Source organism: Siphateles boraxobius, unplaced genomic scaffold (genome assembly GCF_051911475.1).
Source record: "Siphateles boraxobius isolate OS27281-9 unplaced genomic scaffold, OSU_SipBor_1 16, whole genome shotgun sequence".
Lineage (NCBI taxonomy): Eukaryota > Metazoa > Chordata > Actinopteri > Cypriniformes > Leuciscidae > Siphateles > Siphateles boraxobius.
This window is the reverse complement of record NW_027508766.1, coordinates 19257797-19281429: the sequence shown is the minus strand read 5'-3', so window position 1 is coordinate 19281429 and position 23633 is coordinate 19257797. Positions and strand designations below refer to the sequence as shown.

General features: G+C 41.4%; 2 protein-coding genes across 3 annotated transcripts in view; both read left to right on the top strand.

Annotated features, from left to right (window-relative positions):
• Positions 1 to 6945, top strand: part of aspa (aspartoacylase) — a 135060-nt gene extending 128115 nt beyond the window's left edge. The window contains exon 7 of the mRNA XM_077231924.1: positions 6433 to 6945. Coding sequence (XP_077088039.1) covers positions 6433 to 6497 — 65 coding nt within the window. The 3' untranslated portion in view covers positions 6498 to 6945. The remainder of the gene's footprint in view (positions 1 to 6432) is intronic.
• Positions 6946 to 13661: 6716 nt separating this feature from the next.
• Positions 13662 to 23633, top strand: part of abr (ABR activator of RhoGEF and GTPase) — a 320646-nt gene continuing 310674 nt past the window's right edge. For both annotated transcript variants that reach the window (XM_077231905.1, XM_077231903.1), the window contains exon 1: positions 13662 to 14520. In XM_077231905.1, the coding sequence (XP_077088020.1) occupies positions 13851 to 14520 (670 nt within the window). In that variant the 5' untranslated portion in view covers positions 13662 to 13850. The remainder of the gene's footprint in view (positions 14521 to 23633) is intronic.

Below are 23633 nucleotides of genomic sequence, written 5' to 3'. Positions count from 1 at the left end.
CAATATCCTTTAGTTAAATACAGCGTCGAATAAAGACGAGCAGTGCCGAGCCGATCAAGCAGTTCGTCAATCCGGGGCATTGGATAAGCATCGAATTTCAATACAGCATTCACCCTGCGGTAATCCACGGAAAACCGAACTGAGCCGTCCGTTTTAGGTACTAAAACTATCGGGCTCGCCCAAATACTGTGGGATTCTTCTATTACCCCCATCTCGAGCATCGCCTCTTCAGACTCAACCACTTTTTTCTTGTGTTCGGGTAATCGATATGGCTGGCTGCGCACCACCACGCCCGGCTCGGTCTCAATATTGTGCTGAATGAGGTTGGTTTGACCGGGTAGGGACGAGAACACGTCGGTAAATTCTGCATGCAACCTGGCAACGTCAGTAAGCTGGGACGGCGAAAGATGATCTCCACCTGGAGCCAGTGCGAGAGATGGAGATTTGATATTCGCTTCTGGTCCGAGATCCTCTTCCGCACTAATCACCTTCGCCAGCATTCCTGACTCCGCCTCGCTCCATTTTTTTAGGAGGTTGAGGTGGTGAATTTGACGTGCCACGTTCCTATCCGTTCGAAGCACCTCATAATTGAGATCCCCGACTCGCTGTGTGACCTCAAAGGGTCCTTGCCACTTCGCGAGTAATTCGGAACTCGACGTGGGAAGCAATAGAAGGACTTTATCTCCCGGTGAAAATTCTCGGTCTGTCCGTCCTGAGCCTGTAACAAATTCTCCATTGAGAGCCGCCCCAAAGTGTGGAGTTTTGTTCTCAGGTCCAGGACATACTGAATTTCATTTCGACTCTCCGAGGGTCCCTCCTCCCAAGTCTCCTTCAGCACGTCTAGCACCCCGCGGGGCTGACGACCATAAGGGAGCTCGAAGGGGGAAAACCCCGTGGAGGCTTGCGGGACCTCGCGCAAAGCGATCAATAGGGGTTCTAACCATTTATCCCAATTTTTGGCGTCTTCGTGAACGAATTTACAAATCATTGTCTTTAATGTGCGATTAAATCGTTCCACCAAGCCGTCCGTTTGTGGGTGAAAGCTTTCGGATTCGCGGTGGTGCGAATCGATTTAATGCCCAATAACTCGTAAAGTTCGCGTAACGTACGTGACATAAACGCCGTGCCCTGATCAGTGAGGATCTCTTTCGGGATCCCCACTCGGTAGATTAGACGAAACAGGGCATCCACTACACTTTTAGCGGAGATGTTGCGGAGTGCCACTGCCTCAGGATATCTTGCAGGATATAAAGCGATGTCCCCGTGCTGACCGTTCTAATGGCCCAATGAGGTCCATCGCAATTCGTTGGAAGGGGACCTCGATCAACGGAAGGGGGCGCAATGGCGCTTTTGGGGCGGCCGGCGGATTTACCAGCTGACATTCACGACAAGCCGCGCACCACCTACGCACGTTCTCGTGAATGCTCCGCCAAAAGAATCGGGCCATGAGACGGTTAAGTGTTGTTATTTGTCCTAAGTGTCCAGCCATGGGATATGAATGAGCCGCCTGGAAAAGCATTTCCCGACGGCTCTTTGGTACCAAAAATTGGGTTGTAGTTTCAGTTGTTTGAGTGTCTTGTATCACTCTATACAACCGGTCTTTCAGAATTGCAAAATATGGATAAGTGAGCGGTCGAGCGGGCTGGAGAGGCTGACCGTCGATAGTACGGACCTGTTCAAAAGCATGTTTTAACGACTCATCCTGAGACTGTTCCAGGGGAAAATCATCACGCTCTGGGAGAATCTGTCTCCCAATTACGCTCGGATCCCCTGGACCCAGTCCCGGAGGTCCCAGTTCAGCCTCTCCCAACCGCACGACCGCTCCCCTCTCCTGCTTCCCTTTTCCACAAGAGACATCCGCACACAACAACCCCAATAATTCTGTAAAACCCGGCCAATTAGTTACCAAAATCAGCGGATGCCTGAGGTGCGGGTTAACTGCCACCTCCACACCATGCTTTTGCCCCCTAAATTTGATCAGAGCAGACATGAGCGAATACTTCACCCTATCCCCGTGGTCCGGGTCCCCGCAACGCCAGCAGGCCGACCCAGGTCTCCCCACCGCTCTAGTGGCAGGAAGTGGGGTAAGTGACTGGCGTGGGGAGAGGGGAGGAAAGGAAACCGGGTCCTGTCTCAGGCCTCCTGCCGGATCCAGCGAAGTCCCCCCCCCCCGTCCCCGGGGAGGGCCACGGAACGGTCCGGGAGGACGGGACCTGGGAAGGGGAACAGGTCGAGGGGAAGAGGTTGGAGAGGGGGAAGGAGAAGAAAAAGAAGATGAGAGAGAGACAGCTGGAAGGCTTTCGCCGGCCCCTGGAGCACGCCACCAGCTGGTCCTCCGCCAACTGAATGGCCAAGTCCAGCGACGCCAGTCGGTGGCACTGGACCCACTCCGCAGTCTTCCGCGGCAAACGGCTGATGAATTGTTCCAGCACCACACGGTCGATGATCTCCCGGACGTCGCTTCCCTCAGTCAACAGCCACTTGCGGCAGGAGTCCCAGAGCTGTTGAGCCAACACGAAGGGTCGGCCGCTCTCGCCCAGATCCAGGGAACGGAACCGCTGGCGATGTTGCTCTGGGCTCCGGCTGACCCGCTGTAAGATGGCTCTTTTCAGGTCGTCGAAAACCAGGAGATTCTGGACGGGTAGCTGTTGGGTTGCCGCTTGCTTCTCTCCGGTCAGCAAAGGGATGAGGCGCACCGGCCATTGCTCTCTTTTGGCCACCCACCTGCCTCCGCTGATCTCTCGAAGAGGTCCAGGAATGCCTCAGGGTCGTCCTGCGGACCCATTTTATGGCGGTGACTGCATGCTGGCGGCGGCTTCCGTCTTCATTCCCGGGTTTCGGCACCAGTGTAGTGGATGAAATGTTCAGATAAAGGGAAGGAAGAGGACAGGGTCGGCTTCAGGTGACTGTGGGTGTTTTAATCAAAACAAAATTGTCAAACAAAAACAAAAGATGCGCACCACGCGCTGGACAAAACAGACGCTACTCAAGTTTCAAAGTCACTCGCTCTCAGCGTTCTCCTTTCTCACTCTCTCCGTCTCAGTCCAGTTCACTCAAGAGTCGTTACCGGTATCTCTCTCCCAGTCTCTTGTTTCCTCATGGCTTTTATCCGTCTCCCCACGCCAATTACTGAAACAAGACACAGGTGTTTGTCATTCACACTTAACCCACTTACGCCGCACCTGTCTCCCGATCCTCTCTCCCGTCACAGACTTCGCTGAACCACGCCCCCCTTGCCACAGTGTAATTCATAGAATTACTAAAAAAATATTTTGCCACCTAAAAGTTAAAGATTTTTTTGTCATGTCTCGTGTATTTCCCTCATATTAAATATAAAACATGTGTATACTGATATTTTTCTAATGTCTGGACTCCTTTATTAAGGGAGTATTGATATATAAACAGATGTTTCAGTATTAAACGCATTTTCTGAGAATTTATATTTCAAGTTTTGACTGCAAATGTCACGTCCATGACGCTGAAATTGCCCAATTTTAAAGAATTTATCCTCAACTACTTTTTTTTGGTGTAGGTCTACATATTTTATTATGTTAACTTCAAATAATACTAATAGTAATTTATAAATAGCTCTACGTCTTACACATCACACTCCACTGTTATGGTTTCAGTAGATTTACTCACTAACATTGTTGTGGAAACACAATAAGAAACTAAAATATGGTAGTATCGTGCTACAGCGCACATTCTATCAGCTGGAGTTCTGGCGCCTCAGTCCCAATACTGTAAAAAAAGACGTACATTCACAACAAATGTTAATGCAGCGGTAGTTACACGCAGGAAACTGTTATTCGCAATCACAACAGATATTCATCATGGAGAGGACGTTGAAAAGCTTCTGACCGCCGGAAAAAAATTGTTAAATTAATGAATTCGATTATGAAGGATGCCGATTTGTAGATTGTGCGTTTCCTTTAATATATACCTTCCGCAATATATTTTTCAATTACTTTTAAAAAGTGGTGGGGACAATATCGAGCCTGGCAAAAAATGGGTGGGGACATGTCCCACCCGTAAATTACGCCCCTCGGTGACAGTAGGCCTACAGTGTGAACAGTGAAGTTATTGAATATTTTTCATAATAAAAAGTCTTATTTTTATATATTATGCAATAATATTAATATTAAATTATGCAAAAGCACATTTTTATCAAACTAAGTGTTGTAGTATTACCAGTATGATAGGAGACCATTGATGTGTAAACTGGTGACACTACAGTGTGTAACACTGATGTTAGTCTTGCGTTGCCAGACCTTTAGACTGAAGGCAGAATGTCTGGACTCTATCACAGCTTTTATTGGCCAAGGAACACCCATGAGGACGTTTGACTGACATGTAACGCAACCAATCACAGTTTGCTTTGTTCTGCGTCGGGTTTAGGGGCATGAAAATATATATCGATGTTCCTACAATAACAGACCAGCGTGCATCTAATAAATTATTCATCCAAGTACATTGTGCAAGTTTATTGCAACAACTTTACCTCTTTTTAGAATCCAGCGTTTAGTAGATCCTGATAAGCGCTCATTGTCACAGTTATAAACACAACGGCGTTCTTCCATAAAGGGGTTTGCCGACACGGCATTTGTTTCCAGGCAGACTGTTAAAGAACGCAACACACACATCTCCCGGACATCCTATAGAATTCAACCAATCAGATCACGACTTCGAAACTTTCCAGAAAAGTGAGCTTAACAGAAATAGTTAATGACTATTTTTAACGCTTTTTGGATTTTGCAGTTTGTAGACGCTACCTTAGGACTTGTCCCTCAGCAGCCTGTTCATAGAGATCAATTTATATTATAAAGCTCGTTTTGAGGAAATTTAGGTTGTTGCTCGTTGTCTTTTAAAAAGGTTTAGCTCACGAGTTATTGTTCCGGGAAGTTTGAATGTGTGAATATTGCCAACTTTACTGAACTCCTTGAACTAAGCACTGACCATATTTCATATTTTAACAACAGGTTGCAAGAGAACGCAAAAGTTTTGCGAGATAACAAAGTTTCTAGGGGGAACGCAAAAGTTCTGCGAGAGAACGCAAAAGCTTTGAAAAATATTTTTCCCTCCCATCCCATATTTTTTCCACGCCATATCCCTATAGGGTTCCATACAAATTTATGAATGCAAAAAGTAAATTGTTTTTTATTTGTAGTCTGAAGATTAAGATCGATTTTTATTTTTAAAATGTGTGTTTTATAACACTTTTAATGACTTCCAAATATAGTGTGTTTTGTACTGAAATTGTTTGATGAAATCCGCAGTATGTAGAGAGGAATTTATATTCCCAGATTTTTTAATTACTATATAGGTCTACCTATATAGGTCTACATATATACATATAGTATATATGTCTGCACAATTCAGATCCTGGTGTAGTGTATGTGGAAAGCACAAGCTCAGGAAAAGTCTTCACTGCCCTCTAGCCTCTGATCCAACTCAGAGTTGACTCAAATACTGACCTGAAACGGCCTTAAAACAACCACAAAATAACCTCATAATAAAATTAAAATAAAAGCACTGTACTTTTACATCATGCATCATGGGGAATTAATCGTATCGAAAGTGTATATTTTGTGCTGTTTGTGATGCAAAAGTCTGTTGTAGTATAAGTTGTGTAGTTCCTTACTTCATCCTCATTTCAGTGGTGCAACCCAAGTATTGTCTTAATTGAACAGAGTCTGAAAGAAAGAGTTACAGTAGGAACATACAGTAGGAATTGGGGTTTTATATTATATAGAAAGTAGACTGGATTGCTGGATATGTTATAAAATGCTCAGCAGGCATTTTAGGGCTTTGTTTGGCAGAAGTATGATTTCAGAGAAATATGTACTCTGTTTTCACTGTGATTTTGTTTTGTGATATGGCTTGTTGAAATTGTTGAAAGACTCATTGTTGTGCGTTATATTTTGAAATGTGTTTTACCTATCTATGCAACAAATTACACATTCACTTAATTTATCCCAAATTGAAGAAGAATCTTGATTATTTTTAAAAAATTTACCAATTATTCCATACATTTGATCGCACACTGTCTTCTGTGGTGTCATTAAGGTCCAGGTATTAAGTATTGCTTGATGAAGTTCAATGTTGTCAAAATGTGGAATATAATGTATTTTAATGTAAGCAGTCACAAATGTATTTGTATTACATGAAGTCTTTTCAGTCTTAATGAGATGGATTGATATGGAGTAAATCATTACAATATACAACCAGAGAGTTCTATTTTGTCTCACACAGATCTTCCCAGAAAGAATAATACAGAAAAAAAGTTAAAGGTCTTTATTAAATCTACATGAATGACATGAATGTGAACAGATTTTCATTTACCCTATCATTTTGATTGGATTATAAGAGCATACTGATTGTTATAAAATGAGGGAAGAAGTGCTTCCAATCGTTGTGTTCTTGTGTTAGCAGTAGTTACCTCCAAAGAAAGACTTGTAGCGATCGTCACTTTCCATCAAAATGGCCTCACATGCTAGGAAACTGCTGCAAAGAATATTACTCCTGAAAGTGAACTGAAGTGAAGAAGGGACGTCCCAGAGTGCCCAGCAAGCATCAGGACTTCCTCCTCCTGAGGAGTCAGCTACGGAATCACGTAACCACCACTGCAAAGATTGTTCAGTATTGGCAGCAGGTGGGATCTGAGGTGAAGACTTGGACTTAGATGACAACTTCTCCCAACGACCCAGGAGCAATTTTGTGATGATCATCTGTGCATTTTCCAGCATGATTGATCACCTTGTCACAAAACAAGAGTGATAATGAAGTGGCTCAAAGATCATTACGTTGAAATTTTGGATCCGTGGCCAGGCAACTCAACAGATCTCAATCCCATAGAGAACCTAGTCAATCCCCAAAAGGTGAGTGGACAAGCTAATTGTGATCAACTCTGTGCACTAGTCATCAGCCAGGATTTGGACCAGAAGTTGATATTCCATTGCTATGCTGATGACACACAACTGTACCTTCAAGTTACTCCCTCTAGCTCCCCCTCTGTCACGGCTGCACGCCTTAACTCCTGCCTGGAGGAGATAGAGGCGTGGATGAGTCAAAACTTCCTGCAGCTAAATGGCTCCAAAACAGAGGCCATTCAAACTGGTATTGTTCATCAACTCCGCTCCTCTCCAATTACCACTGTTTCATTTTTGGACACACCACTCCTCTCTCTTCCTCTATTATTAACCAAGGGGTAAAATTTGACCCCCACCTTTCCTTTGACAGTCATGTCACCACCATCTGCAAAACTGCATTCTTTCACCTACGCAATATTTCCAAACTGCACCCCTCCCTCTCCCTTTCTGCTGCAGAGAACCTCGTCCATGCTTTTGTGTCCTCCAGGCTGGACTACTGTAATTCACTCCTCATCGGGATTCCTAGCAGGAGCCTTCAAAAGCTCCAGTATGTTCAAAACAGCGCTGCTAGGGTCCTGATGGGGGTGCGAAAACATGAGCACATCACCCCCATCCTCCATTCACTGCACTGGTTACCCATTCAGTCCCGCATAGAATATATGGTCCTTCTTCAGACCCATCATTGTCTGCACAGTGCGGCCCCCACTTATCTCACTGAGTTGCTCATACCAAATTCATCAACAAGAACCCGGTCAGGCCAACAGCACCGTTTCGTCATGCCCAGGACACGGCTCAAAACAATGGGCGACAGGACCTTTCAAGTCGCTGATCTCTGTCTGTGGAACGCTCTTCCAGACCACCTCAGGGACCCGCAAACAGTAGACACATTTAAAAAAGGACTAAAAACCTATCTTTTTACACAGGCTTATTTTAATAGCTAATGCTTGTTTTTAGTCTCACCTTTTTTACATGATGTGTTTTTAGCACTTTGAGATTTAGTGTCAAATGTAAAGTTCTTTACAAATAAAATGTATTATTATTATTATTATTATTATTATTATTATTATTATTATTATTATTATTATTATTATCCAGCATGCCAGAGTGAATTGCAGGGGTTATGAAGAAGGGTCAATGATTGTAAATGTTGACTCTTTGCATACTGGATGTTTTTGCCAATAAAAGTCTTTAAAACTTATGAAATACTTATCAATGTCTTCCAGTATACCACAGAAACATTTGAAAAAATATATCTACTGAAGCAGCAAAATTTGCAAAACAAAATTTACATTACTACCAATACCACAGCAGTATATGTTCTGCTTTTGTTAAATTGACCACTAGAGGGCAGAAGTTCATTATCAAATCTCACATGCGTCAATGAAAAAAAGGCAGTAGAAACAATTTTCACTCAAAAATTGCTAGTAAATTTCACAAATAATTACAAACAAACAGCAATTAACAATGATTTAAACACGATATTTTGTAGTAGATAAACTGAAACAGTTTTCTTTTTTGTAAAAACCTACAAGATTAATCTTTGTATATTTAAAACTTTGAAAAATCCTTTCTAGTATATCATACAAACCTATATGATCTGTGGGATGGGCAAATATATTTACTAACATAAAATGGCCATCTAAATCTTTGTTAAATCACCAAATACCAAGAGATTTGAACTCAGATTGGTATTGTGGTTCATCACTGTGTCCTTCCTTTTACACAAATAATACCATTCATCAGTTTGCTAGAAAATGTGGAGTGATGTGAATCACCAAGTTATGTATCATGTCACTGCTGATTGGCAAAAGTTGAATAGGCTTTTAGTAAAGATGACCTTGCGATCCTGGGATGGAGTAAAATGGAACTGGAATAAACAAACAAAGCCTTCTTAAGGTTTCTCTCTTCACCAAATGAAAACTATTGTGCTGACCTTCCATCAGATAATGGCATGAGCTACTAAAACAATCTTGAATTTACAGGAAGACTTTCTCTCTTTGGCTGCTATTCAAGCAGGGGTTAAATGCATTGATGCATATCAAATAAAAGATGACCTAATCGGGACTTCAGTTTCTGACACTGTCTGTTGTGATGCCAGTTTTATAAAAAGCTCTAAGCTCAATGGCATATAACTACAAGGAATTTTTAGGAATCCTAACAGTTATACCAAGATCAAGATGGTTCAGATGGTTCACACAGACTGAACCTTTTGCATCAGGTGAAGATGTGATGAGATGAGCCCTCAACTTTTCAGAGGTATGACTGCATTAGCCTTAGTGAATGTTTCTAATGTAACAGAACATTCTTCCTCTTTCCTCCCCCCAACTGTCTCATAATTATCATCTTACTCACAGTTTTTTCCTCCCACACCAAAAACAAGTAATTTTCCCTTTTCCCAATTATAATTAGTTTTATATAATGCAGTTTTTCTTTTTCACTCTTTCTTTTTTTTTCATTTCATGTTTCCTTCATGTATTACAAACAAATGTACAAGGAATAGTTCAACCAAAAATGTTTGTAAAATTTTTACTCATCCTCATGTCATTTTAAACATGTATGACATGTTTTAAACATTTCTTTTGTTGAACATAAAATAAGATATTTTCTGACCATAATGAAAGTCAAAGGGGTCTAATGTTGTTTTGGACCGCATTGACTTTCACTGTAAGGACTAAACAATTTAAACATTCTTCAAAATATCTTTTAGAAGAAGAACGAAAGTCAGGTTTGGAATGATAATGAGGGTGAGGAAATGATGACAGAATTTTCATTTTTGGGAGAACTATCCCTTTAAATCCCTTTTGGTTGTTAACCTGTTAAAATAAATAACTATATAATAATAATATTTTTAATTTGTATAGTCCCTTTCCCAAGCTTAAGTACGCTTCACAATAACAGAAACATAATCAGTAAAATAGAGAGTATACATTTGCCAGAAACCGAAATATTGTAATAAAAGACAGCAAAGAAATGGGGGCAGTTGAAGAATAAGTCAGGTGCATATGACTAATAAGCATTATGACTGGTATACAGAGTAATAGAAAATGTTTAAGAAGAAACACATTATGACCAGAAATATTGGTTAAACAAATAGGTTTTGAGTTTAGACTTAAATTCATGCAGTGTGGTTATTGTCCTAAGAGCCAGGGACAGAGAGCACCATAGCCTAGGAGTTATAACGGAGAAAGACCCCCATAGATGATAGACGAAATCTCGGCAGACAACGGAGTTTACAGCCAGAATATAGGGAATATAGGGAGAAAGTAAGTCAGAGAGGTAGTAAGACAATTGAGTGACTAAAGGAGTAGTTCACTTTGAAATGAAAATTACCCCATGATTTACTCACCCTCAAGCCTTCCTAGGTGTAAATGACTTTCTTTTTTACGACAAATACAATCGGAGTTGTATTAATAAACACCCTAACGCTTCCAAGCTTTATAATGGTAGTGGATTGCAACCATCAGTTTGAAGCTCAAAATAGTGCATCCATCCATCATAAAATAACTCCACATGGCTCCAGGGGGTTAATAAAGGCCTTCTGATGCAAAGCGATGAGTTTGTAACGTGTTAAATATTAATATTTTTCTTACACAAAGTAAAATTATAGCTTCTGGCCAAACATAGGCAGTCTACTCGCATCCAAAGCGCAACTCACGCAACTTATGACGTCGGAAGTAGATTACTGCGTCATGGACCAAATATCAGCAGTACGTCGGATTACTCTCATAAGTTGCGCTTTAGACTTAAGTTGAATCCGTATGTTCGTTTGGCCGGAAGCTAGTTATTTTACTTTATAATGTTTTAAATATGAATATTTTTCTTACACAAACTCATCGCTTTGCTTCAGAATGCCTTTATTAACCCCCAGAGCCATGTAGATTACTTTTATGATGGATGAATGCACTTTTTTGAGCTTCAAACTGATGGTTGCAATCCACTGCCATTATATTTTTAAGTATACTTTATGTAGTAGTTTACTATTTTTATACTAGTAGTACTTTTTTTTAGTTTATGAAAGTATACTTTGAAGTATACTCTCATTGAACAAACTAGTTTAGTAGTTTTATACTGCAAGTACTTGTACGTTTTTTAAGTGAACTTATGAACGCCGTAGCTACGTCGTAAGGCGCAATGACAGCGCTTGCGTCCGCGTAGAATTGAAGCGTTGTTAAATTTTTGGAGAGGTGCGCAGGTACGCCGAGGGGTACGCGCGCTACGCACAGCCTACAGCCCAATTTATAGTTCTGCGTCGAACTTATGCCGTAGCTACGCCGTAGGCTGTGAGTAGCGCGCGTACCCTTCGGCGTACCCTGACGTGCACCTCTCCAAAAATGTAACAACGCGTCAATTCTACGCGGACGCAAGCGCTGTGATTGGTCTGCTAGAACCCCTCCCTGGGGTTTCACATGTTCCCTCTGCATGTGTAATTGCGCGTCAACGCGGACAACGACGCAGAAGTATAAATGAAAACCAACGCGTAGTGTATAGCGTAGGGGCTCCGGCGTAGGTCAGATGCAGAAGTATAAATCAGCCTTACGACGTAGAGACGGCGTGAGTTCGACGCAGCAATAGTTATAAAGGCTGATTTATACTTCTTCGTCGGACCTACGCCGGAGCCTCTACGCCGTAGACTACGTATTGGTTTTAGTTTATACTTCTGCGTCGTTGTCCGTGTTGACGCACGAGAGGGAGCATGTGAAACCCGAGGGAGCGGTTTGAGCAGACCAATCACAGCGCTTGCGTCTGCGTAGAATTGACGCGTTGTTACATTTTTGGAGAGGTGCACGTTAGCCCAATTCATACTTCTGCGTCGAACTTACGCCCTAGCTACATCGTAGGCTGTGAGTAGCGCGCGTACCCTTCGGCGTACCCTGACGTGCACCTCACCAACAATGTAAAAACGCGTCAATTCTATGCGGACGCAAGCGCTGTGATTGGTCTGCTCAAACCGCTCCCTCGGGTTTCGCATGCTCCCTCTGCGTGCGTCAACGTGGACAACGACGCAGAAGTATAAATTAAAACCAAAGCGTAGTCTACGGCGTAGAGGCTCCGGCGTAGGTCCGACACAGAAGTATAAATCAGCCTAGGGTTTGCCGAAGGGGACGCGCACTACACACAGCCTACGACGTAGCTACGGCATGAGTTCGACGCAGAAGTATAAATTGGGCTTAAATTGGGCTTTATAGCACGTAGCTCAGCATTAAACCACGGAGAGAAGTGGGACAAGGGAACAGACCTAGTCCTAATTGGAGCATGCTCGTCTAAAACGTCAGCAATAGCAGAGTGATACAAATCAAATATCTTAGATGGACAGGTGAAATCAAAAACATCAGAAATAGCAGACGAAGCAATAAAAGCAACAAATGTATTAGCATTGACTGCACTATATAAGCTTATTATATACATAACACTATATATATATATATATATATATATATATATATATATATATATATATATATATATATACAGTTGTGGTCAGAATTAATTGAACCCCTGGTAAATATGATCAAAAATGCCTGTAAAAAAATAAATCTGCATTGTTTATCCTTTAGATCTTTCATAAAAAATGGCAGAAATCTAACCTTTCATTGAAGTAAAATAATTGAAAGTGGGGGGGTATCACATTAACCTCAGAATGTCCAACACAATTACATTTTACAAGGCATGAAGTTGATAGTCATAGAATGGGACCAAAGGATGCAAAATCTCATGAATTATTCAAATGGTTTCCTGTACAGTATAGCTGAAACTGCGTTTGAATGTCCAGTGCTAATGTATGAGCACACATATTAAACACGTATTCATGGTGTGCTAGTTGCAAGTAAATTGCTAGTAATATTTGAAAAAAAAGTAGCATATCAAGTTCTAAAGTGGATTGATCCATGCAGTAGAGCCCTGTGCCCCTACCCGTCTCCAATGTGACGTACGGCTATCAGGACACACATCTCTCATCTTCAGTTTCTCATATAACTGCTGGAACCCGGCCATTCCAGTTCTCCAGTGACACTATGATACCCATATCAAATTTGTCCTGCACTTCTCTGCTAATGGTATTGACATCGGGGCGAGAAGGGGAATCTGAATGAAAAATAGGCTCTGAACAGAAAATGGACCATTAATTAGACTCAACTGGGACATAAATGCCTGCCGCAAACTATCTTGAAAGTAATGCATGCAGAGCAGAATATAGGATAATGCATAAAAAAAAATGCAAAAAAGTGAATTTGCTTGTAAAACAATGAAACCCATCTTGCGATCCCCACAGAGATTTCTGTGAATATCTTTATTACTAAATTTTTGCTCATCATTACTATTGCTCCAACTCCAACATTTATACTTATATTATCATATAATTTATCATATAGGCTTATTTAGTTAGTGTTATGTTAACAATATTATTGTTATGTTAACAATATATTGTTATGTTAAATATTATGATTAAGTGCTTTAATTTCATTTTTTTATGTTTACACTTGCACTTTATTTGTACTTTCACTTGTTTACTCAATGTGCACTGTTATTTTATTTTGCTTATTTTGTAAGCATCAAACTACATAGGCTATATTTATTTATTTATTTATTTACATTTTAAAAAGTACAATTGTTTGTCAACCTGAACTGAATTGTTTTTCAATAAGCGAAGGCTTATTTACTCAATAGCTATGCTCAACAGATGTGGCTTAAATGTTGTGTAAAAAAGCAACCACAGGCTGGGATTTTGCGCTACTTAATGTAAACGGCCAATGGATCTGATTGGCTCCGTGTACAGCTGACGTCAATACTTTTCAATATAGCGGAAGCGGAAAGTTTATTCAGTTGTAAACTGATCAGTGGTGTGTGTGAGTGAGTGGATACGCGAGAAAGGGAAAATGAGCAGTCGCTACTTCACAACGGGTATTTGAGGCAGTGAACCCAAGTTGTTTTAGCAGGAACAATACATATTCAGGGACTTTCCTTCCCCCATACTCTTGTTGGACAATGTGGGAACAGGCGGAATTTGAGAAGCACTGGAGGAATGAGTTTCCCGACGGCGAGGTGCCCGTGATGAATCTCAACTCGGCGGAGGACATAGAAGCAGAGCTGGAGACATGCAAAGCCAATCTGAAGGTGTTACAGCAGGCTCTGTCGGAGGAGAAGTTCAAGGTGATTTACCTTCAGACCGCAATCGCGCAGAAGAAGAAACGTTATGATATTGATAAATATTGGAACAAGGCAGATTCAAAGAATAACAATACTTGCGGGACAGACAGCAGAGATGAAGTAGAGCCTTTCAGCCGGGACATGATCGGCAAGAGAGGTAAGGCCACCCCCCCCCCTCCTCGGAAAAAGCCCGATGTTCTCCAAGAACACCCATCTCCTCGTGACATCGCTCTGTGCGTTGCCGAGCAACGGAGCAGCGCGCAGGACAGTGACCACGAGTTCGAGGACGTGGAGCTCAACGTAAAATTCCTGCAAAAAAACATTCTCAACCCAAAGAGTAACGTCCGGGAGAGTCACCGGCTGAATCCTCGGGTCCGCATGAGTCGAGATCTGGACTCGGATGACGGCAGACTGTCTCCTTCACTGGCGCTCCGCGGCTCTCACGGGTCTGGACGCAGCACACCTGACGGATACCTCACCTCCGACCATGACGACGACTCTTCTGCAGGTAGGACAAGCTTAACAACTAAAAACTCCTGCCATACCTCTTACCACCTGCATTGCGCCAATTAAGATGCCTTCGGGAGGAATGTGAGCTCCCACTGTTTATCACTTATCATTAATTCAGGCCGGTTTACACTGAATGCCTAAGCAGAGCGTAAAGTAAACTGTGCGTATTTTTTTCGGCGCGCATGGATGTTAACAGATTAGGCTCGTTTGGAAATATAGATGAGCAAAATCTCCGCAGAATCGATCAGAGGTGATCACCGCGAAATGCATGCCGGTTAGAAATGCGTCCAAGTGTAGTCCCGACTAACTCTGATGTAACTTACTCCGCAGTCAGGCGCAGCTGAAGACACAGTTTAATGCGTGTTAGTTTAAACAACCGTGATATATTGTTCTCTTTTAAAATGTTTCATAATTTATTTTTTTTACTAATATCATGTTTTATGTGTATAAATCATGTGTGAATATTCCCTAACAGTGCGATCTCTTTATGGGCTATGTGATTGTTGTCATATTTCTAAAAAATATATAAAACATGTCTGTATTAAAGTAAAAATTATTGATAAACACACATTTCTACTTTGGGTAGCCTACTTTGGGTGTCTTGTTCATTATATTTATTTTCATATAAATCAATAGAATTTAAATTACATCCAGTTTATATAGTGATGCTGGTATGACGCCACTTTGTAGGAGAAAGCGTGGAAACAAGTTAGCATTTTAGCAATTCCGGTTCCATTGCTCTGAAGTCAATGTTTGTTTGTTTTTTTGTGGGGGATTTTGGTTAAATGGAGGTAATGAGGTCTGTGGTGAACACAAGCTCAAGGCATTTTCACGTTTTATTCTATGACATAAAATACATCAGTATTATCCCACTCGTGATTTTTTTTTGACTTGTTACGTGTCTTGAAAAAGGCGGTTGCTAACAAGTGGCTAAATGGGCTGTCTGGGACATTAAACGTCATCACGCCTAACAGTTAAAGCTGCAGTTGGCAAGTCTGGCAGATTGAGTGGACTTAGGCAAAATTTTGAATGTTTACAACTCATGTCCCTCCCCCACTATCAACGAATACCCTCCCAACGAGTTCATGCTCGTCAGTGCGTGTGCAACAGATTTTCTGTGAAGATTTTCTCATCAGCATCCATCAACACCATGGAGTATTTGGAGTAGGGCTGGACGATTTTGGCTAAAATCATAATCGCGATTAATCGAACAAGTTACCTCGATTACGATTATTGAACGATTATTTAAAATAAATTATTTCTCATGTGTCACTGGCAAGGCTTATACTGTAAATATTCACGGTTATTTTTTTTAATGAAAGAATGCATAATCCTGTCTTTGTGATTCTAAAATAAGGAAACACACAGATAGCTTTTAATGCTTACTTATTAAATATATACATCAATTGAATCAAACAAAGCATACAATGCTTGAAATAAAAACGTCTTATAAAAAAGTAATTAAGTTTTAATGTAAAAAGAAAGTTTCCTAAAAATTTAGAAAATAGTTCTTTTTGTAAACAAAATAAATTATTGTAAATATTGCCATCTTAAAAGTAAAATATAACTTGTATAAAACTAAAAAAACTAATCCTTTTCATATTGTGTAGCATTTGTAAATGCTTGTGTTATCAAAACCTGCTTTGTGGAGTGGAGGCACTTGTTGCTGGGCGTTTGTCAGTCTCTCTCTTTTTTGGCGTGTTTCTTTGGTACAAGCGGCTCCTGTTGCTGAGTTGATTCAGTGTTTGAGTTCCCTTTCACACAGAGATTCCGGAAAATGCACTGATAAAGTGTCCCGGGATTTGACCCGGGTTCGTTTGACTTTGCTTCATTCACACTGCCAGTGATTTTCCGGAATCAACAGAGTGCGTTCACACAGACACGCACAAACCGCAAAGACACGTGACATGTCCCAGCGGCGTCTATAATTTGCTTATGAGCTGCGATTTATCTCGAGAAGCCACGCTTGTGCATTTTTTTTCTCTGATTCGATCATAAACTAGCGCATTACAAACTGTTTCACGCTGGCGAACAATCCCGGTTTAGCGCCATCATTACGACACGGCATTGATTATGGCTTTTGTTCACACAGCGCGCGTTCCGGGACTGAACACGGCAATGTTACTATGTCCCCAAACTGGCATCAATCCCGGGTCTTTTTTGCGTTCACAGAAGGTGTTTGTTCTGGCAATTTCCCGGGATCAACGCGCTGTGTGAAAGGGGCTCATGTTGCTTCAATGTCGCAGACTGGACGGGGCGGAGTTACGTGACTACACACGCGGTAATATGTTTTAAGGGGAAAGTACATTAACACACAGTGGGTGGAAATATTAATAGGATTAAAAAACCGAAATAACCGACATGGTAAAATTACGTCGGTTCTAGGCTCTGAATTTCGGTTTCGATTATTTTTCGATTAATCATCCAGCCCTAATTTGGAGCTAGTCAGATAGCACATACAATAACAGTAGCTTTAATACTGTTCTTAATCTCGTAAGAAAGATAGAGTAGCATTGATTCTTCCAAAAAGCCAAATAGGGATGGGGCGGTATGAAAATTTCATATCACGATTATAGTGACCGAAATTATCGTGATTATCAATATTATCACGGTTTTGTTAAAACGAGATGAAAGTGTTAAAAAAGAACTGATGCTCACACTGAAAACATTTCAACAAGTTTTATATCAACAAACAAAAGAATCAACAAACAACAAATAAAACAAGCAGCTCTATGCACTTTTTAAAGCAAGATTATATTCTTTGGCATTTCCTTCCTTATAAAGACTGTCGTCAATAGCAAGATATTATAACACAACGCACATCCATGTATCAAATCGGACGCGCGCTCTCATTTCATTCAAATACAACTTGTCATCTAGCGTCTCCGTTTTTGATTGTATTGAAAATGAAATCAGAGTTGATTTATTGTTTACAGAGTTTGATAATATTGTTGTGATCATCTTGTCTGGACGAGTTTTGTACGCTGTACAAAATGGATTTAACAGGTAAGAATAGAGACATTAATCTCTATTCAATATGTCCCCATAATTATGTGGTAAAAAGAAATCGTTGTTGTAAGTGTACAATGAATATACATTATTATCTCTTAAATGTCACTCTTAATAGTCTTGTTTGAACTTGTTCGTTCGTCTTTGGCTCAAAGCCACTTATTGCTGCACACCTTTCTTCGCGGAAGCTTCAAGTTTATTTCAAGTGAGTGAGATAAAATATTTCAACTCAAAACAACATTTTGTGCCCAATTATTTCCAAGACGTAGTTTTAGTATTGAGGTCAAAGTTAACTTGCCTTGCGTTCGCTACAACAGTGGGTGATGGTCACACAGGACAACTCGGCAGATTTGAAGTGTTTACCCTTATCGCAGCGACTTTTTTTTGTGCATGTTCTGCAGACAGTGACGTTCCTCGATTAAGTTTCCCTCAGGATTTTTGTAAATGCCAAAATATGACCACACCTCAGATTTGGTCCTCTTAAAAGGCTGAAAAATCTCCCGAACACGGCCACTGCCTTCCGCCATTCCTTCTCGAATAAAAAAAACAACAACATTGCGCGCCTGCGTCAGACTGTTGCTGGCTGGACAGGATTTATAGTGAGTTATTAAAATCGCGATAATCAAACACGCTTTTAATGATAATTGAATTTTAAACGATATCACTAACCGTCAGTACATTTTATCGTGGTTTATAGTGAAACCGGTAATCGTCCCATCCCTAAAGCCAAACTTTACCTTCATCTGGACATGTTTATCCACCTAACGTTACGTTCACACGGATTTCAGTGCAAACAAAGCTAACGAACCTGCCCAACAAGTGCTAACGTTAGCTAACCATACCAACACATTTGGGCAAACATACTTAGATTACTAACAAAACACTAAGAAATAAAGTAACTGGTTGATAAAGCACAATTACCTGTCGAGAAGAAATGTTGCAAGCTCTGCATCCAGCTTGAACCCAATTAAATCACGTAAATCTCTTCACCTTTCAAATGCGATCAGATGTTGATCCTGGTTTATTTACGGCCACGGTCGCTTTCTTTCTTTACTTCTTTCTTTTCAGCAGGTGTTCTCTTTTCCTGTGTTGCTTTTGACCTAGCTTGAGGTTAACCAAGGAATTGGGATATTTTCCGCCATCACTCTTCCTTACTTGGTGAACTTCAGGCCTGTGCATGTGATTGTAACGTGCGCGAGGGATGGTGTGTGCACGACCTGTGATTGACAGTCAGATCTCACACCCCCCTGCGCTGATTAGACCCGATGATCCGGGAGCGGTGGATTTTTGCAAAACAAATAGCACTCTCCAGGTGGAGTTAGAAGCTCAGGTTTTTTTCTAAAACCACTTTATTTATTTTGTTCTGTCGGATTATAGTGTCGATTTCACTGAATATGATCAAAAAGCTTGGTTCGCTTTTACAGCCTCATTATGCTTAATATCGTGCTCTTATGAACTATTCTAACTCAAACTTTCTTGGAAAATGTCTTTATGTAGAAAATGTTGAAATCATGGGACCGTGGTGTAGTTTGTTTATAGCCTACCTTTAGCTTCTTACTTCTGGTGACTGCATTTAGGCTTCAAAATTCATAAAAGTTGTGTTCATCTCTGGAAATTATCTTGATGGACAAAACGTGTATCATAAACCTTTTATTTGATCACAGAGCTTGATTTTTTTGTGCGATAATCCAAAAGCCTATGGAAAAATCCTATTGGGTTTTTGTCGAGAGAACCAGTGTGATGCTAACTGTCGATTGGCCAACAAATTGACTTCATACCTGCACAACTCAATTAGCAACACAGTGCATGAGTGTGAATCCTGCGATATCCACTTCTGATCTCGTTAGGTGTCTTATCCACTACGGGAAGAGAGAACTGTCCAAGACGGCTGCACTTCCTCCCCTCACTGCAGCCGCCTACTCTCGTCTAAATTTTAGACAAGGAGAGGTACATCTCAAACGAGCCTATTAGAGCATTCGCACTGCATGCCGAGGCAGTCGTTTTGTCGCAGATAAACATAACAAATTTCACTATAAAATCATGAGGTTTTTCACAATCACCATATGACATTCAGCACTGTGAAAAAACCCCCACAAAAACACTTCTTTGCTAGGAGTTTTTGCCCAAACTTAAAAGGCCTGTTCAAATAATTAAACTAGAGGAATATCTCAAACTTTAAAGGGATAGTTCACCCACATATTAAAATTACCCCATGATTTACTCACCTTCGAGCCTTCCTAGGTGTAGGCCTACAGGTATATGACTTTTTTCTTCAGATGAATACAATTGGAGAATGTCCTGGCTCTTCAAGGCTTTATAATGTCAGTGAATGGAGGATGATATTTTGAAGCTCAAAAAAGTGCACCCATCCATAATAAAAGTAATCCATATGGCTCCATGGGGTTAATAAAGGCCTTCTGAAGCTAAGCGATGCATTTGTGTAAGAAAACTTTATCAACTAAAATAACTAGCTAACAGCAGACGGCCTACGCAAGTCGACTTACACCAAAAGAGTAACACTTGATGCGATGTAGGAGTAGCGTAAGCTTTGATTCCTCTCGCGGTTCAAACAGATAGGGTTTGGCAACAGACTAAAGCTTTTTCAAGATGGCGGAACGACATGGAAGCCTCCGTGGACCTACCCGTCACATGTATATAAAGATAATAAATTCTTCGTTTACGAGGACAAGTCAGATAATTGGCAGAGGTATTTGTACACCATTGAGGACATATTTATGAATAAAAATATTGATTTTAGATAATAAAATACCTAAAAAACTACACATAGTCCCTTTAAGTGAACTTAACATCATACTTGTAGTTTACCAATTATATATTCTTTTTGCTCTTTTAGTGTACTCTTAGTAAACTACTAGTTTAGTAGTTTTATACTGCAAGTATACTTGCACGGTTTCCTTTAGTGTACTCTCAGTAAACTACTAGTTTAGCAGTTTTATACTATAAGTTTTTTTTAAGTGAATTTAACATTATACATATAATAGTTTACTATTTATATATTATTTTTGCACTTGCAGTAGGCCTATACTACTATGTTCAAATGTTATTATTTATATTTGAAAAATACCTTTAACTGTACTTTAAGTTCCGTACAGAGTTCCGTACAGAGTGTAAAAGAGTGCTTCAGGAGTTCTACGAATTCTGTTGAAATTGATTAAAGTGGCATGGGAAAAGCAGGTTGTACGTAGAGCATGCCGCCGAGCAGGTGGAGTCTTTATACCTAAAGAAAAAGATGCTACAAGCATCAGTCAGTTTGGTCCTATTTCACTATTAAACGTCGAAGGTAAGATTTTCTTCAGCATTATTGCGCAGAGATTGTCAACCTACCTATTAAAGAATGGCTTCATTGACACTTCAGTTCAAAAAGCGGGCATTCCAGGGTTCTCAGGATGCTTAGAACACATCAATGTTATCTGGCAACAAATTCAATCAGCTAAAAAGGAGAGGAAGGAGCTCCATGTGCCATTCCTGGATTTGGCTAATGCATATGGTTCAGTGCCACATGAGCTTCTTTGGGCAGCATTTGATATTTTTAGAGTACCAATGTCAATAACAAATTTAGTGAAAGCCTATTTTGGAGATTTGCAATTTATTTTCTCAACTCCAAAATTCAGCACCGCATGGCAATTCTTAGAGGTTGGAATAATGGCAGTATGCACCATTTCTCCACTGGCTTTTACCATGGAAGTAATCATTAGGGCATCAAGATGGGTAGTAGGAGGAGAGCGCTTGGCTTCTGGGATGCGACTACCACCAATCAGAGCATACATGGATGACATGACAACCATGAATACAACAGTAGCCTGCACTAATCGGTTATTGGGGAAGTTAACAGATAATATCGAATGGGCACAAATGCAATTTAAGCCCTCTAAATCAAGGATTATCTCGATAGTTAAATGAAAGGTAGTAGATAAAACATTCTTGATTAATGGTGAGGCAATACCAACAGTTTCTGAGAAGCCAGTGAAGAGTTTCGGGAGATGGTACGATGGGGATCTAAAGGACACAGTTCGAGTGGGAGAAGTTAGACTAGAAGCAGTGGAAGGGTTGAAGAGCATAAACAGCTGTGTTCTACCAGGCAAACTAAAACTCTGGTGCTTTCAGTTGGTCTACTGCCAAGGTTGCTGTGGCCACTGACTGTGTACGAGGTTTCTTTGACAACAGTGGATAAGCTGGAAGCGTTAATAAGTTCATACATCAGGAAATGGTTGGGAGTTCCACGCTGCCTCAGCAGAGTGGGACTTTATAGTAAAGGAGTATTGCAGCTGCCAGTCTCTGCTTTAACCGAGGAGTTTAAGTGTGCCAAGGTCAGACTGGAAATGACTTTAGCAGAGTCACGCGACAAATGTGTAAGGGAGGCAGCCCCTGTGGTAAAAACTGGTAGAAAGTGGTCAGCAAAGAAATCTGTATTAGAGGCAAAGGCTGACCTTCAAATTGGGGATATTGTGGGACAGGTACAGCATGGAAGAGGGGGTTTTGGGCTTAGTTTAGCTCCTCCTAAGTGGCACAAGGCAGGCCCAGCTCAAAGGAGGAAGCTGGTAGTCAACGAGGTGCGAAAGCAGGAGGAGAGGATGAGATGTATAAAGGCCATTTCCCAGGCCAAGCAGGGAGAGTGGATGAGATGGGAGAGTGTGGAACAACGCAAAATGGGCTGGCAAGAACTTTGGTCAATGGAAGAGAGAAGGATCAGTTTCCTTATTAGGTCAACATATGATGTTCTCCCATCACCGCAGAACCTAAACCTCTGGGTAGGAGAGGATCCCTCTTGTCCTTTGTGTTCATCACCTGCCACATTAAGGCACATTTTGACAGGATGTAAGGTGGCTCTTAGCCAAGGTCGGTTTACTTGGCGCCATTACCAAGTATTGCAATGTTTGGCTTTAGCATTGGAAGGCAAGCGTAGTATGACCAATAAGTTGCCGCCTGTTCTAGCAAAACATTACACGCAGAAGACAATATTCCTCCGCCCAGGCGAGCAACCACCAAGAAAAGGTGCTAACACCAATTCTCGCCCAGGACAACTGGAAGCTGCTAGGGACTGGAAGATGCTTGCTGATCTTGATCAACTGCTTATTTTTCCACCTGAGATTGCCACCACTAACCTATGACCAGAAATTGTTTTGTGGTCTGGATCAGCACGCATTGTTCAACTGATCGAGTTGCCATGGGAACAGTGCCATGGGAGGATGCGGTAGATGAGGCATATGAGAGGAAGAAACTGCGGTATGCTCAGCTGGCCACTGAAGCAGAACAGCGAGGATGGAGAGTCCAAGTTTATCCAGTGGAAGTGGGTTGTCGAGGTTTTGTGGCACACTCTACAACCAGGTTCTTCAGAGACGTCGGATTCAGTGGCCAAGAGTTGCGTCGCACAGTAAAGAACTTATCTGAAGCAGCAGAAAGGAGCAGCAACTGGCTGTGGTTGAGACGGAAAGATTCTAGCTGGCTGTGTACAGGCCGCCATGCTACGGTTTCGTAGAATTCTTGAAAACTTGAAGAGTCTGTTGGTTTTTTTGTATAGGTTGTATAGTATTTACAGTCATTACGTTCCTGTGTATATTGCGTGAATAACGGGTGGTTGGGCAGATATTGTGTTTTGCGGTAGGTGGTATGCCATACGGAACCGTTGCCACTGAAACTGCATATTAACGCACCAGTGGGGCTCGACAGCCTTAGTCAAACGGGTTGGCGCGTATGGTTGGGTTGCGGAGAGATTGTGAGATTGTGGTTAAGTCTCAGAAGCAGGAGGGATGTAGAGGTCAGTAAGCTGGGCTGAGTTGAGTGGGGGACAGAGGGGGGTGACTCTGGGACGCCAGAGTCACTGTCGAGCCCTCTTGAGGTGTCGTGGGCTAGTCGACGAAACACTGAGGACGGAAGGTGCCCACTTGAAGACCCTAGAGATGTCCCCTACGCAGCTCAATCCAGACGGTTGTCTTGGGGGGGACCGCAGTGTGGTTGCAGCCGTTGTGTGTGCTAACACTAGACAGAAGGAGATTTACATCACCATATGGAAAGAAGCGTAAATGGATGGAGAAGCATAGGTTACTGTAAAGCTATGTCTTAGTTGGTGCTTATCTTGGCGAA